Source organism: Actinia tenebrosa, unplaced genomic scaffold (genome assembly GCF_029948245.1).
Source record: "Actinia tenebrosa isolate PJP-AT-01 unplaced genomic scaffold, QUT_ActTen_1.0 PGA_scaffold14__42_contigs__length_11649687, whole genome shotgun sequence".
Classification (NCBI taxonomy): domain Eukaryota; kingdom Metazoa; phylum Cnidaria; class Anthozoa; order Actiniaria; family Actiniidae; genus Actinia; species Actinia tenebrosa.
This window is the reverse complement of record NW_028292574.1, coordinates 8,449,382-8,468,535: the sequence shown is the minus strand read 5'-3', so window position 1 is coordinate 8,468,535 and position 19,154 is coordinate 8,449,382. Positions and strand designations below refer to the sequence as shown.

Genomic DNA, 19,154 nt, shown 5'->3' with positions numbered 1-19,154 from the left:
TGCGAAAGAAAGTCATCACTTTTAATATTTTCGAAACTGTGAACTTAATCATATCTACTTTTTGTTTTCTTTCACCATTATGATTTTCGGTGCTTTTTAACCATCCTTTTGGTCCAGTCGCAAAGGGTTGAGCCGGTCAATATATTGAATATACCGTTTTCTCAAGGCTGCGTGCGCATCCAACTTGATTAGCCACAAAATTGAAAAACGTCAAATTTAGTAAAATTGAGAAGTCAGTTTTACACCTAAAGAGGAGAATAATCAGTTTTATGAATTCTTGTCGAAAAATGGCATAGAAATGTGTGATAATTGTCATTATAAAGCTCCTGTTCTGGTATCGTGGCCCGCTTCAAGTTGCTTGGTGACACTTGGTGACTCATTTCATTGAGGCTATTGTGACCCGAGTAAGTCGGAGTTATATTTTGTGTAAACAAAGTGTTGTCTTTATCAATTAAGAGGAAATTTTTTTTTCAATAATGAGCAATAATGGCAAAAAGCGCCAAAAACTAGACTTTCGTATGAGTTTTGATCCCAATTTTCGTTTTGGGTTAACACTCCAAACCTTTTTTAAACAGTTAGAAACTGATGTACTTTGATAAAATGCCTGTTTGAAGCGGTATTTTCAATTGTACAAAGATGTTTTGTTGCATTTGTGTTAGAATCTTGCTTTGTCAGCCTTTTTTATAGAAAATATAAGGGAAATTAGCAAATGAAGGCCTAGTCCTCATTTTTGAATACAAATTTTGATTCCATTTTCATCGGTCATCTCCACTTCCAAACAAGTTCAACTTTCTGAATAACGAGATTTTAGCCTTGTAACAACAGCCTTTCTTCAAGAAAATAGTTTTTGGCGCTCACTGCTTGAATACGAAAAGAATCCTCTCTTAATTAAATTATTGGCTTCTGAATAGTTAAGATAAGATAATATTTATTTCATACTTAATTCGCAATATAAAATTGAAAAACTTAAGTTTACAAATAAATATATATAAAGATTACAAATATAAATATGAAAATATAGAAAAAGAAAGAAAGAAATACACTATATATAATAAAATCTATTAAAAATTGGCTAGAATCCTTTCTTTTCGGATTTCTGGTTACGAAAATTTTCTACGATTGAGATTATCTGGACCGAATCTAATCGATCCAATATATGACAAACCAGGCTGTTTTCGGATTCTTCTTCCAACGTGATGATAAATACGACAATCTCATATCTCAAGGTCCAATAAAAATAGCATAAAGTAAACTAAGAATACTCAAAATATGCTGCTGATTACATGTTATTATGAAGTGATCGAAAATCCAAAATGGCTTCCTCTACAAACAACGTGCGTGGATTCTTCCAGTGACGTCACTTGGCGAATACAATGGATTCCATAGTTACGGGAATTACCCAAAACGATTGGCTGATAAGAGTTATTCGAAAAATGCGAAATCTAGCCACCCCAATAGCTCTTCACGAGCTAAAAACCACCTCGCTAATCGTTTCTGCTCAAAGCGGAGTTCTATATTTGCAAAAAAAAAATGTTCTAAACATTTGTCCTCGAAGTCATTAGACTGAAACTTTCTTAGAAAGCTGTTTTATATAGAATTTAACGCTGATTCAAAATAAAGAAAGAAATATGGGTTAATTTTTTCCACATACCAAAAGCAAGTTTTTAATATTAATGTATGTCTCATTTGCGAGTGGTATTTAGATAATCAATACTTGAAACCGTAACGTTGGAAACGAAAATATGGAAAATATATCAAATTGCAGAAGCTACAAAATAAACGACTATTAGGGGGAGAAATGAGTCCTGCTGAGCCAAACATTATTAATTGGTATATTCACTAACAATATTCTTAATTCAATTGCCATACGCATTGAAAATAGTAGATAATAAGGCGGTCTTCTGTTATATCATTAGTTTGGGTCATTTGAAGTGCTGAAGCTGCAAATTTAAAGCCTAACTAAAGTCGTTATACTCTCGAAGAGCTGAAAAAAAGTTTTAATAATGAATGAATCATGTTTTTTCGGCTGTAACTTCCCGCTTTAAAACAATTAAATGAATATTGATTAGGACTGAATCACACTGTTGGCTTAAAAATAGAAACAGCTCACCAGAAGATTCAGATCCTTATCGCTGCCGCTAATTTCTGAGCTGCTCAATCCTTTCTAGACGTACTTCGGTTTCCCATTTTGCTTAAAGATGAACTTCCAAGAACGATGTACACTTGCAGCCTTGCTGTTGGTTTTACCTGGCTTTTGTGTCTTGGAGGATATAAGACGTAAGTAATATTAGTTTTTTTTCCTTATAAGTTTCATCTGCGCGTGTTGTTAAGAAATTCTTGGTTGCATATCAGAAGTGCCAAACCTAAGACTACTATCGATTCCATATCCTGACGTTTAGTATGTTTTTAAAATCTATGTATTATATTTTATTATTTCATCGAGTATATTGGAATCAGCTTATTTTGATAAAGTCAACAATAGTAAGAGAAATTATGGGATCAAAATTTACTCTTTAAAACATTTTCCATTTTGAAGAGATGTCACGTCACGTCATACCTAATGTGTCAGCACCACATTCTGTTGAGTGTGCTATGTTCTACAAACTACAAAGTTTCACATGTGACAAGTTACTGACAAGATCACAATAAATATTGATCATGATATACATGATGTTCTATATCTTATACTATATTATTTATGTTACAGATTTAATATGGGAGCAATGCACAGATGATCTTTTTGAGCCAGAAGTAAATGGAATGGTTCTGATAAACCATTCGTTCCGCTTGCTTAATGCAGAGTTGCCGATTCTTTGTTTATTTGTTTGTAAATCGAACAAAGACTGTGTTTCGTCCAATATTGCTCCCTCCAATGAAAGCGAAGGATGGTTTTCTTGTGAGCTTAATCAGGCCGACAGATATAGTTCCCCACAAGATTTCCAAGAAAGAAAAGGATTCTCGTACAGAGGAATAAAGGTTAGTTACAACTGGTCATTTTTGTATTGCATACTAAGATTTCACAAGTACCTGAGCTCTAACCTCATCGCTTGCTTTTGCGCTACCCCGAAAAGCTGATCCTTGCACCAATTTCCAAGATTTCATTGACACTGAAAAGAAGATTGTTCATATGTGTATACGTCGTCGGATATAAACAAAAACAAAAACAAAAAAAAAAAAAAATCGTTTAACTCATTCAAAACTTAGTCCGAGCCAAGTCTAAGTCTGTTATCATGTATATAGTATATATTACCACGAACAATCCTGGAAATTCCCTCTTTCGGTTTTCACGATGCATTTTACTAGTAGAATGGCTTTGTCACTTCGTATTGATAACATGATACTTTTTTGTCTATAGAATCCATGTTTGAATAACGGTCTTTGCGAAGGAAACAAGACTTGTACACGGCTAGGGTACGACCTAACGAAGTACACTTGTCTCTGCCCAAATGGATATTTTGGCAAGAACTGTGAAAAGGGTAAGCAATAATTTATATTATCAGTAATTTATATATCCATGCAATTCAAACGTTTATCAATCCGTGCAATTCTCCTTCTCTCATTCACTTAATTCCAACGACCCATTCATCCTTCCATCCATTCTCTACTTTCACACATCCCCATAATACTTTGCGTCTTTGAGGGATAACCAGAGGGTAAAAACCCACTTATTTTGCTGAAGACTGATCAGACAATGTTGAAAATACCTTGTTTGGTATCCAAAAGTAAAATGAAGAAGTAAAAAAACAGAAAAAGGTACAAGCTTGAAGACGCTAAGGTAAATTTTAAACATTTTTTTGTAAGTCAATACTTTTTCTGTAAGACCAAAACTCTTGATGATCCGTACACGCAAAAATAACTTGGAATAAACTGACAATCAGTATTGTACAGATACAGGTATAGTATAAATTCAATTAAGAAACCTTTCAATTTGGGACAGTTTTTTGATTGGTTACCCCTTAAAGACGCAAGGCATTATGGGGATGTGAAAGTAGAGAATTATTGAAACATCCAACTCTCTCCCCTCTCTCCATCATCTATCCAGTCGTGCATATAAACAAATACCAGTTTTACGCACTTCTCTGCACAGAGATTTTTCTCACATATTTTTTTCTCTTGCTTTCAAGATATTGATGAATGTGCTAGCAGTAATCTGCATAATTGCACACTCGAAAACCCAGGTGTCAAATGTAATAATACCCCTGGGTCTTTCAAGTGCATTTGTGCAGAAGGATACGTCGGTGATGGAATCAACTGTGCAAGTAAGTATTATTATATTAAATTATCTATGCATGCATCCCCTTATTCATCCATCATTCACTCATTCATTCATCCATCCATTATTATTTATGTATTTTCCCCCCACGTTATGACATTTTTTGTGGGATATTAAAGTAATTGTAAATGTATAATGATCCAACGAGTTCATCCCTTTTATCGTCCATCCATCATCTTTTTATCCTTGCATACATCCATTCTTCCATCCATCCGTTCGTCCATTCATGAAGTGTCGAACTTTGAAAGGAAAAAGACGCTTGTAATTTTAATATGACTTTTGACAAATATGGAACAAATTACTTGAAAAAGCCGAAAATAGATATTTTGTTGTTATCTCCCCCCTCGACATTTTAAATTCAACAAAACGGCATGGAATTGATCTAATAACATATCAATGCATGGGTCCTAATTTACAGTCAACCAACGAGATCTTGTAAGTTCTAGTATGACACTAATTTCATGTGAACATATAATACTTATTGTTTTCTTTTGATCTCCTTTAGAAATGGTCTCGTGGATCAAAATAAATGTAGATCCTGTGTGCCTTGGTGTTCCAAATGACGGCTATGGGACGGTTATTGTTCCTTTTGATGCAACAACAAAACAGTTGAAGCTCGCTCATCTCTCGGGGGGAGTTTCCCAGTTTAATAACCCGATAAGGGCCCGAAATTGGGGAGATAATATGTTTCCACACGAACTTTATTTGGTTATAACTGACGAAAATAAGAATGTAATTGCACCTTATCCTGGCTATCCTGGAGATCATTCTTTACATATTACCATTGACAACGTAAATGTGGCAAGCCCCGAAATGATTTATCCCATTTCTGATCCTCCTTTGAAAATCAAAAAAAATGCAAAACTCATGATCTGGTATACTGAAAAACTTTACGGATTGGGTAGTGGCAGTTACATTAAAACATGTGCGGATCTGTATATTCGTGTGTAAGATCGGTTGCGGTTTTAGACGATGTTAAGCCTATATAAGATATAGAGTATGCTGGAAAATCTCGACACGCCAAAGCACCAAAAGCCTATGCGCAATTTACAAATATTTGTATATGATAATGGTGATGGATTAATAGGTATGACAAGTCATCTAATAATACTCAATATAATTTAAAGTAAGTAACCATCTGATTTATTTACTCCATCATAATTCGTATAAAAAAAAAGGTGTAATCGTAGTAAAAATAAAGTTGTTGTTGTTGTTGATGTTATTGTTGTTGTTGGAGTTAAGTCGGCTATTCCCTCCTGCCCCTCGGGATATAATAGACTGCTGGTTTTAGCTCGTGGATAATCAAAAGGTAGAAACGAGTTATTGTGAGAGGTGTATGAATATAGTCAATAGACCGTTTTCTCAAGGATGCGTGCGAATCCCAATTTAAGAAACTTGACGGGCCACGATACCAGAACAGGAGCTTTATAATAAGAATTATCATATATTTCTGGGAGATTTTTCTATAAAAATTCCTGCTGTTAAAGTGTTTTCCTTTGATGTTTATGCTTTAATTTTATCTGAGTGTGCGATATGAAGATAAGCTTTGTTCTTCAAAAACCACCTCGCTATTTATTTCAGCTCAAAGCGGAGTTCTCTATTGCAAAGTTTTTTCTAAACTTCTATCCTTGAGGTGTCTGAGTACTGACTCTAGAAGAAGTCATTAGAAAACATTCTTAGGAAGCTGTTTTATACAGAATTTAACGCTGATTCAAAAGAAAGAAAGAAAAATGGGTTGTCACGAGCTTTTTCAAGATACCGAATTCGAGTATTACCATCGCAGTTGACAAGTTTTCAAAAGAAAAATGGCGAAAACCAAGATTCTTGCAAGACAGTCATAACTTGAAAACGAAAAAACCTATACTGAGATAAAGATGATTGTTACATTTTTCACTAGCTGAAAGTGAAACTCAGAATCCCTGATATTTTTCAGAGTTTCCCTTTCAGCTAGTGACTAATCTAAAATTATTCTATACTTTCTTCCAAGTTTACAAACCATCATAAAAATACTGGTCGAGGTATTTATAAGGTTTTGTGTGGAGCTTGAGTGTGAAGTTTTTTTTTAAATGTTGAAATATTAATGTCTCATTTCCAAAGGATATTTAGATATTGATAACTTGAAACCGTAGCGTTGGAAACGAAAATAGAAAAAGATATAAAATATTGCAGAAGCTACAAAATAAACGACTATTAGGAGGAGAAATAAAACCTGCTTATTTTTTTCTGTTATATCATTGCTTTTGGTCATGTAAAGTGCTGAAGCTGTAAATTTAAAGCCTAAGAAAGTCGTTATACTCTCCAAGAGCTGGAAAAAAAGGTTTAATAATGAATGAATCATGTTTTTTTGGCTGTAACTTCCCGCTTAAAATAATTAAATGAATATTGATTAGGACTGAAACACACTGTTGGTTTAAGAATAGAAACAGCTCAACAGAAGATTCAGATCCATATCGCTGCCGCTAATTTCTGAGCTGCTCAATCTTTTCTAGACGTACTTCGGTTTTTCATTTTGCTCAAAGATGAACTTCCAAGAACGATGTACACTTGCGGCCTTGCTGTTGGTTTTACCTGGCTTTTGTGTCTTGGAGGATATAAGACGTAAGTAATATTAGTATTTTTTCTTATAAGTTTCATCTGCGCGTCTTGTTAAGAAATTCTTTGCTGCATATTAGCCGTCCCTAACCTAAGACTACTATCGATTCCATATCCTGACGTTTGCCATGTTTTTAAGATCATATTATTACATTTTTTTACTTCAACGTATATATTGGAATCAGCTTATTTTGGGACTAATAGTTAGAAGCTCTTATGGGATCAAAATTTACTCTTTAAAACATTTCCCATTTTATAGAGATGTCACGTCACGTCATAGCTCATGTGTCAACACCACATTCTGTTGAGTTTGCTATGTTCTATTTAACCTACAACGTTTCTCATGTGACAAGTTACTGACAAGCTTCAATAAATATTGATCATGATATGCATGATGTTCTATATCTTATACTATATTATTTATGTTACAGATTTAATATGGGAGCAATGCACAGATGGTCTTTTTGAGCCAGAAGTAAATGGGATGGTTCTACTCAACCATTCGTTCCGCTTGCTTAATGCAGAATTGCCGATTCTTTGTTTATTTGTTTGTAAATCGAACAAAGATTGTGTTTCGTTCAATATTGCTCCTTGCAATGAAACCGAAGGATGGTTTTCTTGTGAGCTTAATCAGGCAGACAGATATAGTTCCCCACAAGATTTTCAAGAAAGAAAAGGATTCTCGTACAGAGGAATAAAGGTTAGTTACAACTGGTCATTTTTGTATTGCATACTAAGATTTCCGGCTGATCCTTGCACAAATTTTCGAGATTTAATGAACAAAAAAAAGATTGTTCATGTGTGTATACGTCGTCGCATATCAAATCACAATTAAGTCATTTAACTCATTCTCAGCTTAGGGCGAGCCAAAGCTAGGTCTGTTATCATGTATATAGTATATATTGCCACGAACAATCCTGGAAACTCCCTCTTTCGGTTTTCACGATGCATTTTACTTGTAGAATGGCTTTGTCACTTCGTATTGATAACATGATGCTTTTTGTCTATAGAATCCATGTTTGAATAATGGTCTTTGCGAAGGAAACAAGACTTGTACACGGTTAGGGTACGACCTAACGAGGTACACTTGTCTCTGCCCAAATGGATATTTTGGCAAGAACTGTGAAAAGGGTAAGGAATAATTTATATTAGCAGTAATTTATATATCCATGCAATTCAAACGTTTATCAATCCGTGCATTTCTCCTTTTCTCATTCACTTAATTCCAACGACCAATTCATCCATCAATCCATTATTCCAACATCTAACTCTCTCCCCTCTCTCCATCATCTATCCAGGCGTGCATATAAACAAACACCAATTTTACATACTTCTCTGCACAGAGATTTTTTTCACATATTTTTTTCTCTTGTTTTCAAGATATTGATGAATGTGCTAGCAGTAATCTGCATAATTGCACACTCCAAAACCCAGGTGTCAAGTGTAATAATACCCCTGGGTCTTTCAAGTGCATTTGTGCAGAAGGATACGTCGGTGATGGAATCAACTGTAAAAGTAAGTATTATTTGATTTATCCATATATGAACCGACTTATCGATCTGTGTGCATGCATCCAACCATAAGTCCACCTGAACAAGCACCCTTCACTCTGTCCACCCCTTCACCCTTCCATCCATCCATCCATCCATCCGTCCATCCATCCATCCATCGGACGGACCGTCCGTCCGTCCGTCCGTCCGTCCGTCCATCCATCCATATAGCTAGCTATCATGGCGGAAGGACGCGATTTTAACTCTCTCGTCGAAACTGATTTAAAATCAAATTTACCACTCAAACTAGAAAGCGACCGCGGTAAGCAAAGGAAAGAATGGCTTGGTGAGTTCGAAGATTTAAAGGAATTCATTCATCCACCCATTATTGTTTATGTAGTTGTTAAATTCCACGTTATGACATTTTTTGTGGAAAGTTTTTCTTTTTATCCTTGCATACATCCATTCCTCAATCATCTGTTCGTCTATCCATGTAGTGTTGAACTTTGATCCTTACAATTTTAACGGGGCTCTACTTTGGACAAATGTGGAACAAATTACTTGAAAAAGCCTAGGGTAGAAATTTTCCGTTTCTTTCCCCCTCGACATTTTAAATTCAACAAAATGGCATGGAATTGATTTAATAACATATCAATGCATGGGTCCTAATTTACAGTCAACCAACTAGATATTGTAAGTTCTAGTATGACACTAATTTCATGTGAACATATAATACTTATTTTTTTCTTTTTGTCTTCTTTAGAAAAGGTGTCGTGGATCAAAATAAATGTAGATCCTGTGTGCGTTGGAGTACCAAATGACGGCTATGGGACGGTTATTGTCCCTTTTGATGCAAAAGTAAAGCAATTCAAGCTCGTTTATCTCTCGGGGGGAGTCTCCCAGATAAATAACCCGGTAACGGCCTCACACTGGGGAGATAATATGTCACCAAACGCACTCTATTGGGTAATTACTGACGGGAAAAACGAGCAAATTGCACCTTATCCTACATATTCCGGTAATTACAAATTTTATTTCACCATTGACAGCATAACCGTGTCAAGTCCCGAATTAATTTATCCCATTTCTAATCCTTCTTTGCCGCTACAAACAAATGAAACCCTCAGGGTCTGGTTTACTGAACATCTGCACGGTTATATGGGTGTTGGCAGCTACGGTAAAGCATGTGCTGATATGTATATTAAATTGTAAGACATGCGTCTAGATTACTATATATGACAATTCCAGGGGGTAGACAGGGGGGAGCAAAGGGGGCCAGAGCCCAATCCCCCTTCGCGACAACGAAATGGTGTTTGTTTTCAATTTATGCGGTAATTTAAAATATTATTATTAGTTGTTGTTTTTTTTAAAGTAAAACGTAATGCGGTTATTTTTAGTTTTTTGTTTTATCATTTCCCCCCCCCCGGCATCTCGGGGTCTGAAATAAAATAGCGGGTTTTTGAATTTGGGCCTCCCCTTCGAAAATGCTGGCTACGCCCTTAAAGTCATTTGATAATAATATAATGTAAAATAATCGCCTGATTTATTTACTCCATGGTTAAATTTCAATTGCGCTTTCCAATAACCGCATAATTTGTATAAAAAAAAAGTTGTAATCGTGGTAAAAATAAAGTTGTTGTTGTTGTTGTTGTTGTTGTTGTTGTTGTTGTTGTTGGTCTCATTGCTGTTGTTGCAGTTAATTAGTCGGCTATTCCCTCCTGTCCCTCGGGATATAATAGACTGCTGGTTTTAGCTCGTGGATAATCAAAAGGTAGAAACGAGTTATTGTGAGAGGTGTATGAATATAGTCAATAGGCCGTTTTCTCAAGGTTGCGTGCGAATCCCAATTTAAGGAACTTGACGAGCCACGATACCAGAACAGGAGCTTTATAATGACAATTATCACACATTTCTATGAGAGTTTTTGACAAGAATTCATGAAATTGATTATTTTCCTCTTAGGTGTAACACTGGCTTCTTAATTTTACTAAATTTGCGTTTTTCAATTTTTTTGGCCAGTCAAGTTGGATGCGCACGCATCCTTGAGAAAACTGTATATTCAAAAAACGTTGTCATTGACGGCTCAACCCTTTGCGACTGGACCGAAAGGATGGGTAAAAAGCGCCGAAGCGGTGAAATATTGGTTTTAAATTAATAGCTCTTATCGTAGATGAGCACGCCACCCCAACAATAACCAGCGGTATCGTGATGAATGTAGCATCAAGAGACTATCGGGTCGAGCTTCGGATAATTTGCTAAGAAATTTACTACAAATATTCAAGAGATCACTACATTTTGATAGATATTTTTGATATACAAAGAATTTTGTAGGCTTTCTAACTATGGTCAAACACTATATATCTTTTGGATGTACGGACAGAGTTTTGAAGGCAGAAGGCAAGGAAGTCGATCGGCATTTGCCATCGAACAAAGTTCGTGATTTGCCGCAGAAAAGCAACTGAGAAAGAACACTCCAAGTAACACAATTTCTTACATTCGTAGCAATAATTTCAAAGCTAAATGCTTTTTTAAGCCACATGGAGGATAGGGGGATTTGTTTTTTATTTGTATCTATGCCACAAAGTTCGCTTTTACTTTAAAAAAGCCACTGAGATAGAAACGGAGTGACCGTTCGTACGGCATAACAAACGTAAGCATATTATAAACCTTTGATTACGGCAGTCGACTTTTGGTAATTTAAAAAACTTGAATCGAACTATCCGAAGTTTGTTAAGAAACAATAATTGATACAAAAGAGCTTTACTAAGTCATATTCCATGAAAGTTTGGGTAATGTTTATAGTCTTTTAGAGCTGGTCACGAAGTTCTTGTTTTGAAGCCGTGTGTCAGTATAGTCTGCTCAGTAGTCCATCGTGATTATCGAGTTATTCGGCGCTTATTTCATAGCCGTAAGTTTATAAGTGTATAAAAGCTATTCGCTTTCTATTTCTGAACGAAGATAGGATTGTTAAGATTCAAACAACTCTTTTTAACATACTTGAGAACTACAGAACGAAATTGACTGCCGTACGAATAGAGCCCTCGTATGCAGTGTTTTACTGAGAGCCTCCTCGCATAGTGTTGACAGTTTAAAAAAAATATTGGACTGCAAAGATCTCGGCTTCAAATCAATTATCTGTCATCCCAGTGGCTTAATTAAGCATTCATGTTCGAAATGCCAACTATAAATGTAAGACTTTTTGGTAACTCAGTTCTCTCTACGTATTTTGACTGATGAGCACTTTTTACAGCTATCAATGGTAGCAAAGCCACGATAATTCCTTCCTTTCTGCCTTCAAACTACTGTTCGTACGTCCAAAAGCTATACATGTATAGTGTTTGACCATAGTTAGAAAGACTACAAAATACTTTGTATATCAAAGATATCTATCAAAATGTAGTGATCCCTCGAATATTTGTAGTAAATTTCTTAACAAATTATCCGAAGCTCGACCCGATAGTCTCGTTTTGATGCTACATTCATCACGATACCGCTGGTTTGTTGGGGTGGCGTGCTCATCTACGATAAGAGCTATTGTTCCCGTTGGTAAAAAGGTCATAATGGCGAAAGAAAGCAAAAAGTAGATATGATTAAGTTCACAGTTTCGAAAATATGTCTTTAGTTTATAGAGATATACAGTCAATGTCATTAACGTTGTCCACCGAAAAAAGACATTCAGACATTTAGACATTTAGACATTTAGACCTTTAGACATTTAGACATTTAGACATTTAGACATTTAGACATTTAGACATTTAGACATTTAGACATTTAGACATTTAGACATTTAGACATTTAGACATTTAGACATTTAGACATTTAGACATTTAGACATTTAGACATTTAGACATTTAGACATTTAGACATTTAGACATTTAGACATTTAGACATTTACACATTTACACATTTAGACATTTAGGCATTTAGACATTTACACATTTACACATTTACACATTTACACATTTATGTGGTTAAAGTTGCCTGTTATCGCAAGTATCTGTCATCAAAAGGCTATAGCTTCGTGGCCATCTGATAAGCAAATTAATGTCTCACGCAATGAGATGAATGATGAACAGATGGTATCTGGGGACGAAGCTTGCATCGGGTGCTATCCAATTTCGCTAACGCCACGTGCTATCCGATTTCGCTAACGCTATGCGCTATCGCATATCGCTAACGCTAGCTTACGCAGTTTGTACGCTACACCAACGCTATTTGTTTTCCCACCCACCCTCCACTAAGGTAAGTATAGGTAAGTATTCCACTGCCAAGTCAGTGTGACGGTGCTAGGTGGGAGGTGACAGGGTTGCCATAGTAACCGCTGACCTCCGCCGAGTTCCCGAGGCTCCTCCCACCCAAGCACCAACGCCAAGCTCATCTACGTGTGATGAGTTTAAACACATTTACACACTTACACACTTACACACTTACACACGGACACACTGACACACGGACACACTTACACACGGACACACGGACAAACCTTACACACTTAGCACCTAAACAATTACACACTTACACACTTACACACTTAAACACTTACACACACTTACACACTACACACTTAAACACTTACACACTTCACACTTACAACACACTTACACACTTACACACTTACACACTTACACACTTACACACTTACATCACTACGCACTTACACACACTTACACACTTACACACTGACAACTTACACACTTCAACAACTACCACTTACACACTACACACTTACACACTTACACACTTACAGGAAACACACTTACACACTTACCACTTACAGCACTTACACACTTACACACTTAAACACTACAACATTCGTACAACACTTACACACTTACACACTTACACACTTACACACTTACACACTTACACACTTACACACTTACACACTTACACATTTACACATTTACACATTTACACATTTACACATTTACACATTTACACATTTACACATTTACACATTTACACATTTACACATTTAGACTAAAAGAAATATCACGTGTTTCCTTGAATGTTCTTGCATAAAACAAACGCTAAAATACCATTCTCCATCTTTAAAAATCCTCACTAAATGGTCAGGGCATTCTGGATTTTCGATTCACGAATAAATTTTACATTTAAGGTGGCTGCCTACTTTTGAACGTTCGAATTGAGCCCACGATGAGCGCGCGCTCAAAAACCGCTGAAAAATCTACAAGATTTTATTGAAGAACCATACGCGTTTTGAGCTTCAACAGGGCAAAACCCTCAAATTTTGCACGGGACTCTATATTTTTTGATAGCTCATTCGAAAAAACTCCTAAAAATCTAGGTTATATCAACATTTTAGGAAAAGTTTAAATCACGAACACGTGAAAAAATAGATTTTTGTAGGGATTTTTGTTCGACTTTATGAGATTTTTTAAGAGCACCGAAACTACAAAATATGACAAATCAATGTATCTCTCTGTCTTTTTGTCGAAAATATCCATGTATTATTGTAGAATGATTGACTAGCCTACATTCATGCAATCATATAGTCTGCAAATAACTATTATCTTATTCATCTTAATTTTTTTCTAATCACTTCCGGTGGCGCAATTTTTACTCCAAAAGCTCGTGCGTTAGGCTTCCATTAAATGCTGATTATCTCGAAAACGAGCTCGGGACACCCTATTTTCCTTTCCAGATTTGGAATCAGCATTAAATTTCAATTCGGAAAATCGAAGTTTTAAAAAAAGCTTAAATCAATTTCCAAAAGTAGGCAGTCACCTTAAAGTTGGCTGCACACACGAGGCAAAGAATACATAATGAAAATTGATATTATTTTTAGTCTATAAAATGTCTAAATGTGTAAATGTCTTTTTTCGGTGGACAACGTTAATGACATTGACTGTATGTCAGGAATGAATGAATGCTGATGAATGCATAGCAGCAGACCATACATTCAAAAACTGTAGTGAATATTGGCTATACTAGAAAAATGGCACTAAATGGATCAAACTATACGACGCTCTATATTTCTATATCTTGTATTTCATAAGTGCTACGCGGTCCACATATTCTCATGTATACGAAGCTCTGTTTTGCGTTCTTTTAAGATGAGAAAGAATAAGTTTTAAAGTGGCAATTTACAAAAACTACAAAATCCGTGGAAGTCCAAGAAGCTTTTCGAGATCATTGGCTAACGCATTCAAAGAACCGTCAACATTTAATAAAGGTTTAGAATCTTTTTTAAGAGTTCAAAGGCCCTCCCTCAAAGGAAAGAAAATGTCTTAATTTCTTACGCTGTCGAGAAAGGCAGAAAAGGCTGTCTGACGTCCATACACGGTACTTGAAGCTCTTTTTCCTCTGACAAACTGTTCAAATGTTTGATCAAGTTCTTGGTTTTCTTCTACTGAAAGAGGCTTTAGTCGCCCTTCCTTTTTTCTTCTTCTTTTCAATCCTTAGCTTCATGCTCTTTTCGTGCTATTCAATACCTCCCTTAAAATGAGCAGTTTTGTCAAAATTAAAAACAGAAATTAAAAAAAGAGCATCTCGGCATTAGTAGGGAGGCGGCGTTTCAGCTCAACATAAGCGAAACAGGAAAAATAGCATTAGATATAAAATTGAATGTTTTATAAGGGTTTGTATGGGGAAATGAGCTGGAGGGCAGAAGCTTACCAACCAACACTTTTCCCATACAAATCCTTGTAAAATATATGATTTTATATTTAATGTCATTTCTTCTTTAGTCAACATTTCGAGCTGAAACCTCACCCTCTTACTAAATTTGAGATGCTCTTTTCATTTCTGGAGTTCATTTTGACTCATTTGCTCGTATTAAGGGGATGGGGTCACGTGACCTGTGAGTGCAAGTCGTCAGCTATTTAGAGCTCAAAATGGTGCAGGGCTGAAATCACTGCTGCATGGAACCAATCAGTTTACAGTATTTGCTAATGATTTCAAAATGGATGTAACAAATTAATTTATTTTTTACTTGTTAATTGTAGTTCTCGCCGTTTCTTGTGGATTTAAGTGTGGAAAGCTGAGCTTCATATGATAATCGTGCCAGGGAAAGCGTTAATTTTAAAATAGCTATAACTCGCTCGATTCTTGACGAAATCGCTTCTTATCCTCAAACTATAGAAAAGGAATGATTGCAAATGATATATGCGATTTTATAGATGATTTTTTCGTATCTTTATCACATCGATGTTATTTACTGTATTCCCATACATTTTCTTCTGATAATGACGTACAGTTACAGAGCTTGGGCTACCTGTGACTGCGCTTTCTACGTATTTTTTTCTAATCTGTTAGTCGTTACCTCAGATTTACGAAAAAAAGAATTGGCAGCTTACACATAGGTATAAAAATAATTTGAAAAGACAAATTATATTTCTTGTTTTATGAGGAAAAGGGATTTGCTAGAAAAATTTAAGCATCAAAACTTATGTCGCACTTTTTAAAAAAAAAATTCTCTTCGGCTGAAAAGAGGCTGGGCATTTGCAATGGTGACGTGATACCTGTTCCCAGTCTCCCTCCGCATCAGACGTCGAACAAAACGATGAACCACCCGTGAGTAGTAGACAGCATTTGTCCTCAAGCGATTCTCGAAGAAAGCGAAGAGAATTCAAAAACGAGCAGCGCATTATACCTCGAGGGGCACGAAGGAAAAGTAGACTTAGCAACAACGACACCAATAACAACAGCAACTTTATTTGCACCACGCCTACAACTATTTACACGAAGGAAAAGTAGACTTAGCAACAACGACACCAATAACAACAGCAACTTTATTTGCACCACGCCTACAACTATTTACAAGTTATGTGTTATCGGAAAAACGAAAATCAAATATTACCATGAAATGAATAAATCAGGCGACTTGTTACTTTAAATCATATTGCATGAAATAAGTTGAATTTTCATATCTATTAATCCATGCCACTATTAATCATTTACATTACTTTGTTTATAGTACACTCAACAAAATTACTCGACTCTGATTGGTCGAGAGGAGTACAATTATAGCGTTAATTGTACTCCGTAGGAGTACCGAATTAAGTCGCTATGGCAACACGGCCAAAACAATGTCAAAACAATCATTTTCTATCATTTTGTACTTAAAAAGCATAAATAAAATGTTAAAGCCATAAGAACTAATCTTTTTTATGCATTTTAGTTGCGCGATGGAATGAAAATCGGCCGCCAAATAGACAAAGATGAACTGCGTCGCTTCGCATTTTTTACTGAAATTTTGTTGAGTGAACTATAAACAAAAAATCACACGATCTTCTCGTACGATTTGGAATTAATAGACACTCGTAATGTTTTGAAAGTTCTTTAATTGCACTCGCCTTTAATTTCCTATACAAATTGAGACCTTTAAGCGCAGGCCTTGGCTTTGTATCTACTCTAGATTACTGTTATTTAGTATATACCGACACGGGAACCCACAAACATTGTTTTATTATCTTGGAATATTTAAAGACATTCACTTTAATTGTTAAATATCCGCCCTCGGGTTTTTGCTCTATGGGACAAACCCTGCGAAAGGCAATAAAATGGTTAATTATAGTCTTACATATCGTCTAAATCCGTATTCTTACACACAGTAAATATACAAATCACAGCATGTTTTACCGTAACTGCCACCTTCGCCCCGATTGTGCAGATCTCTAGTAAATCAGACCCTGAGTTTATCATCCTTCTTTAGTGGCAAAGGAGGATCAGAAATAGGAAAAAATAATTCGGGACTAGACACTGTTATTTTGTCAATGGTGAGATAATATTTGTAATATCTGGGATAGCCAGGATAAGGTGCAATTAGATCATTATTCCTGTCGGTAATTACTAAATTAAGATCATGCGGATACGAATTATCTCCCCAGTTTTGGACCGTTACAGGGTTTAACATGGAAACTCCCCCCGAGAGATGAACGAGCTTCAACTGTTTCACTTTTACATCAAAAGGAACAATAACCGAACCATATTCGTCGTTTTTTACTCCAACGCACACAGGATCTATGTTTATTTTGATCCATGACACCTTTTCTAAAAAAGAAAAAAATCAACCATTATATGCCCAAATGAAATTATTCTCAGACCAGAACCGACTTTAACTTAAGAAAGATCATGGATGGATGGATGGATGAATGGATGGATAGATGGATGGATGGATGGGTGGGTGGATGGATGGATGGATGGATGGGTGGATGGGTGGATGGATGGATGGATGGATGGATGGATGGATGGATGGATGGATGGATGGATGGATGGATGGGTGAATGGGTGGACAGAGTGAAGGGTGCTTGGTCAGGTGGACTTATGGTTGGATGCATGCACACAGATCGATAAGCAGATTCATATAGGGACAAATCAGATAATACTTACATACATACTTAAATTACTGATAATATAAATTATTCCTTACCCTTTTCACAGTTCTTGCCAAAATATCCATTTGGGCAGAGACAAGTGTACTTCTTTAGGTCGTACCCTAGCCGTGTACAAGTCTTGTTTCCTTGCGCAAAGACCGTTATTCAAACATGGATTCTATAGACAAAAAAGTATCATGTTATCAATACGAACTGACAAAGCCATTCTACTAGTAAAATGCACCGTGAAAACAGAAAGAGGGAATTTGCAGGATTGTTCGTGGTAATATATACTATATACATGATAACAGACTTAGACTTGGCTCGGACTAAGTTTTGAATGAGTTAAACGATTTTGTTTTTTGTTTTTATGCGACGACGTATACACATATGAACAATCTTCTTTTCAGTGTCAATGAAATCTTGGAAATTGGTGCAAAAATCAGCTTTTCGGGGTATCGCTAAAGCAAGCGATAAGTTTTTAGAGCTCAGGTACTTTTGAAATCTTAGCATGCAATACAAAAATGACCAGTTGTAACTAACCTTTATTCCTCTGTACGAGAATGCTTTTCTTTGATGGAAATCTTGTGGGGAACTTTATCTGTCGGCCTGATTAAGCTCACAAGAAAACCATCCTTCGGTTTCATTGGAAGGAGCAATATTGAACGAAACACAATCTTTGTTCGATTTACAAACAAATAAACAAAGAATCGGCATTTCTGCTTTAAGCAAGCGGAACGAATGGTTGATCAGAACCATTCCATTTACTTCTGGCTCAAAAAGATCATCTGTGCATTGCTCCCATATCAAATCTGTAACATAAATAATCTAGTATAAGATATAGAACATCATGCATAACATAGCAAACTCAACAGAATGTGGTGCTGTCACATAAGCTATGACGTGACGTGACATTTCTATAAAATGGGAAATGTTTTAAACAGTAAATATTAATCCCATAATGGCTCTTACTATTGGTCCCATTGTAGAATTTATCAAAATAAGCTGATTCCAATATATACGTTTAAATAATAAAATGTAATACTTAGATTTTAAAATCATGCTAAACGTCAGGATATGGAATCGATAGTAGTCTTAGGTAAGACACTTCTAATATGCAGCCAAGAATTTCTTAACACGACGCGCAGATGAAACTTATAAGGAAAAAATACTAATATTACTTACGTCTTACATCCTCCAAGACACAAAAGCCAGGTAAAACCAACAGCAAGGCTGCAAGTGTACATCGTTCTTGGAAGTTCATCTTTAAGAAAAATGGGAAACCGAAGTACGACTAGAAAGGATTGAGCAGCTCAGAAATTACCGGCAGCGATATGGATCTGAATCTTTTGGTGAGCTGTTTCTATTTTTAAGCCAACAGTGTGATCCAGTCCTAATCAATATTCATTGAATTGTTTTAAAGCGGAAAGTTACAGCCGAAAATACATGATTCATTCAATA

General features: G+C 35.9%; 2 protein-coding genes across 2 annotated transcripts; both read left to right on the top strand.

The window, feature by feature from the left end:
• The first annotated feature begins 2,133 nt into the window (after positions 1–2,133).
• Positions 2,134–5,433, top strand: LOC148911416 (uncharacterized). Its single transcript, XM_089029742.1, has 5 exons — positions 2,134–2,277; positions 2,708–2,976; positions 3,356–3,476; positions 4,125–4,259; positions 4,779–5,433. Exons 1-5 carry the CDS (start codon positions 2,199–2,201, stop codon positions 5,222–5,224), a joined length of 1,050 nt encoding a protein of 349 aa, XP_088885868.1. The 5' UTR covers positions 2,134–2,198; the 3' UTR covers positions 5,225–5,433.
• A 1,312-nt stretch (positions 5,434–6,745) lies between these two features.
• LOC148911415 (uncharacterized) lies at positions 6,746–9,971 on the top strand. Its single transcript, XM_089029740.1, has 5 exons — positions 6,746–6,871; positions 7,297–7,565; positions 7,876–7,996; positions 8,246–8,380; positions 9,119–9,971. Exons 1-5 carry the CDS (start codon positions 6,793–6,795, stop codon positions 9,565–9,567), a joined length of 1,053 nt encoding a protein of 350 aa, XP_088885866.1. The 5' UTR covers positions 6,746–6,792; the 3' UTR covers positions 9,568–9,971.
• The last annotated feature ends 9,183 nt before the right edge of the window (positions 9,972–19,154 follow it).

Coding starts and splice junctions, on each gene's coding strand:
- LOC148911415 (XM_089029740.1), top strand. CDS start 6,793: ATGAACTTCCAAGAACGATGTACACTTGCGGCCTTGCTGTTGGTTTTA. Junction 7,566..7,875: donor TCTCGTACAGAGGAATAAAG/GTTAGTTACAAC, acceptor TTTTGTCTATAG/AATCCATGTTTGAATAATGG. Junction 7,997..8,245: donor TGGCAAGAACTGTGAAAAGG/GTAAGGAATAAT, acceptor CTTGTTTTCAAG/ATATTGATGAATGTGCTAGC.
- LOC148911416 (XM_089029742.1), top strand. CDS start 2,199: ATGAACTTCCAAGAACGATGTACACTTGCAGCCTTGCTGTTGGTTTTA. Junction 2,278..2,707: donor TGTCTTGGAGGATATAAGAC/GTAAGTAATATT, acceptor TTTATGTTACAG/ATTTAATATGGGAGCAATGC. Junction 4,260..4,778: donor TGATGGAATCAACTGTGCAA/GTAAGTATTATT, acceptor GATCTCCTTTAG/AAATGGTCTCGTGGATCAAA.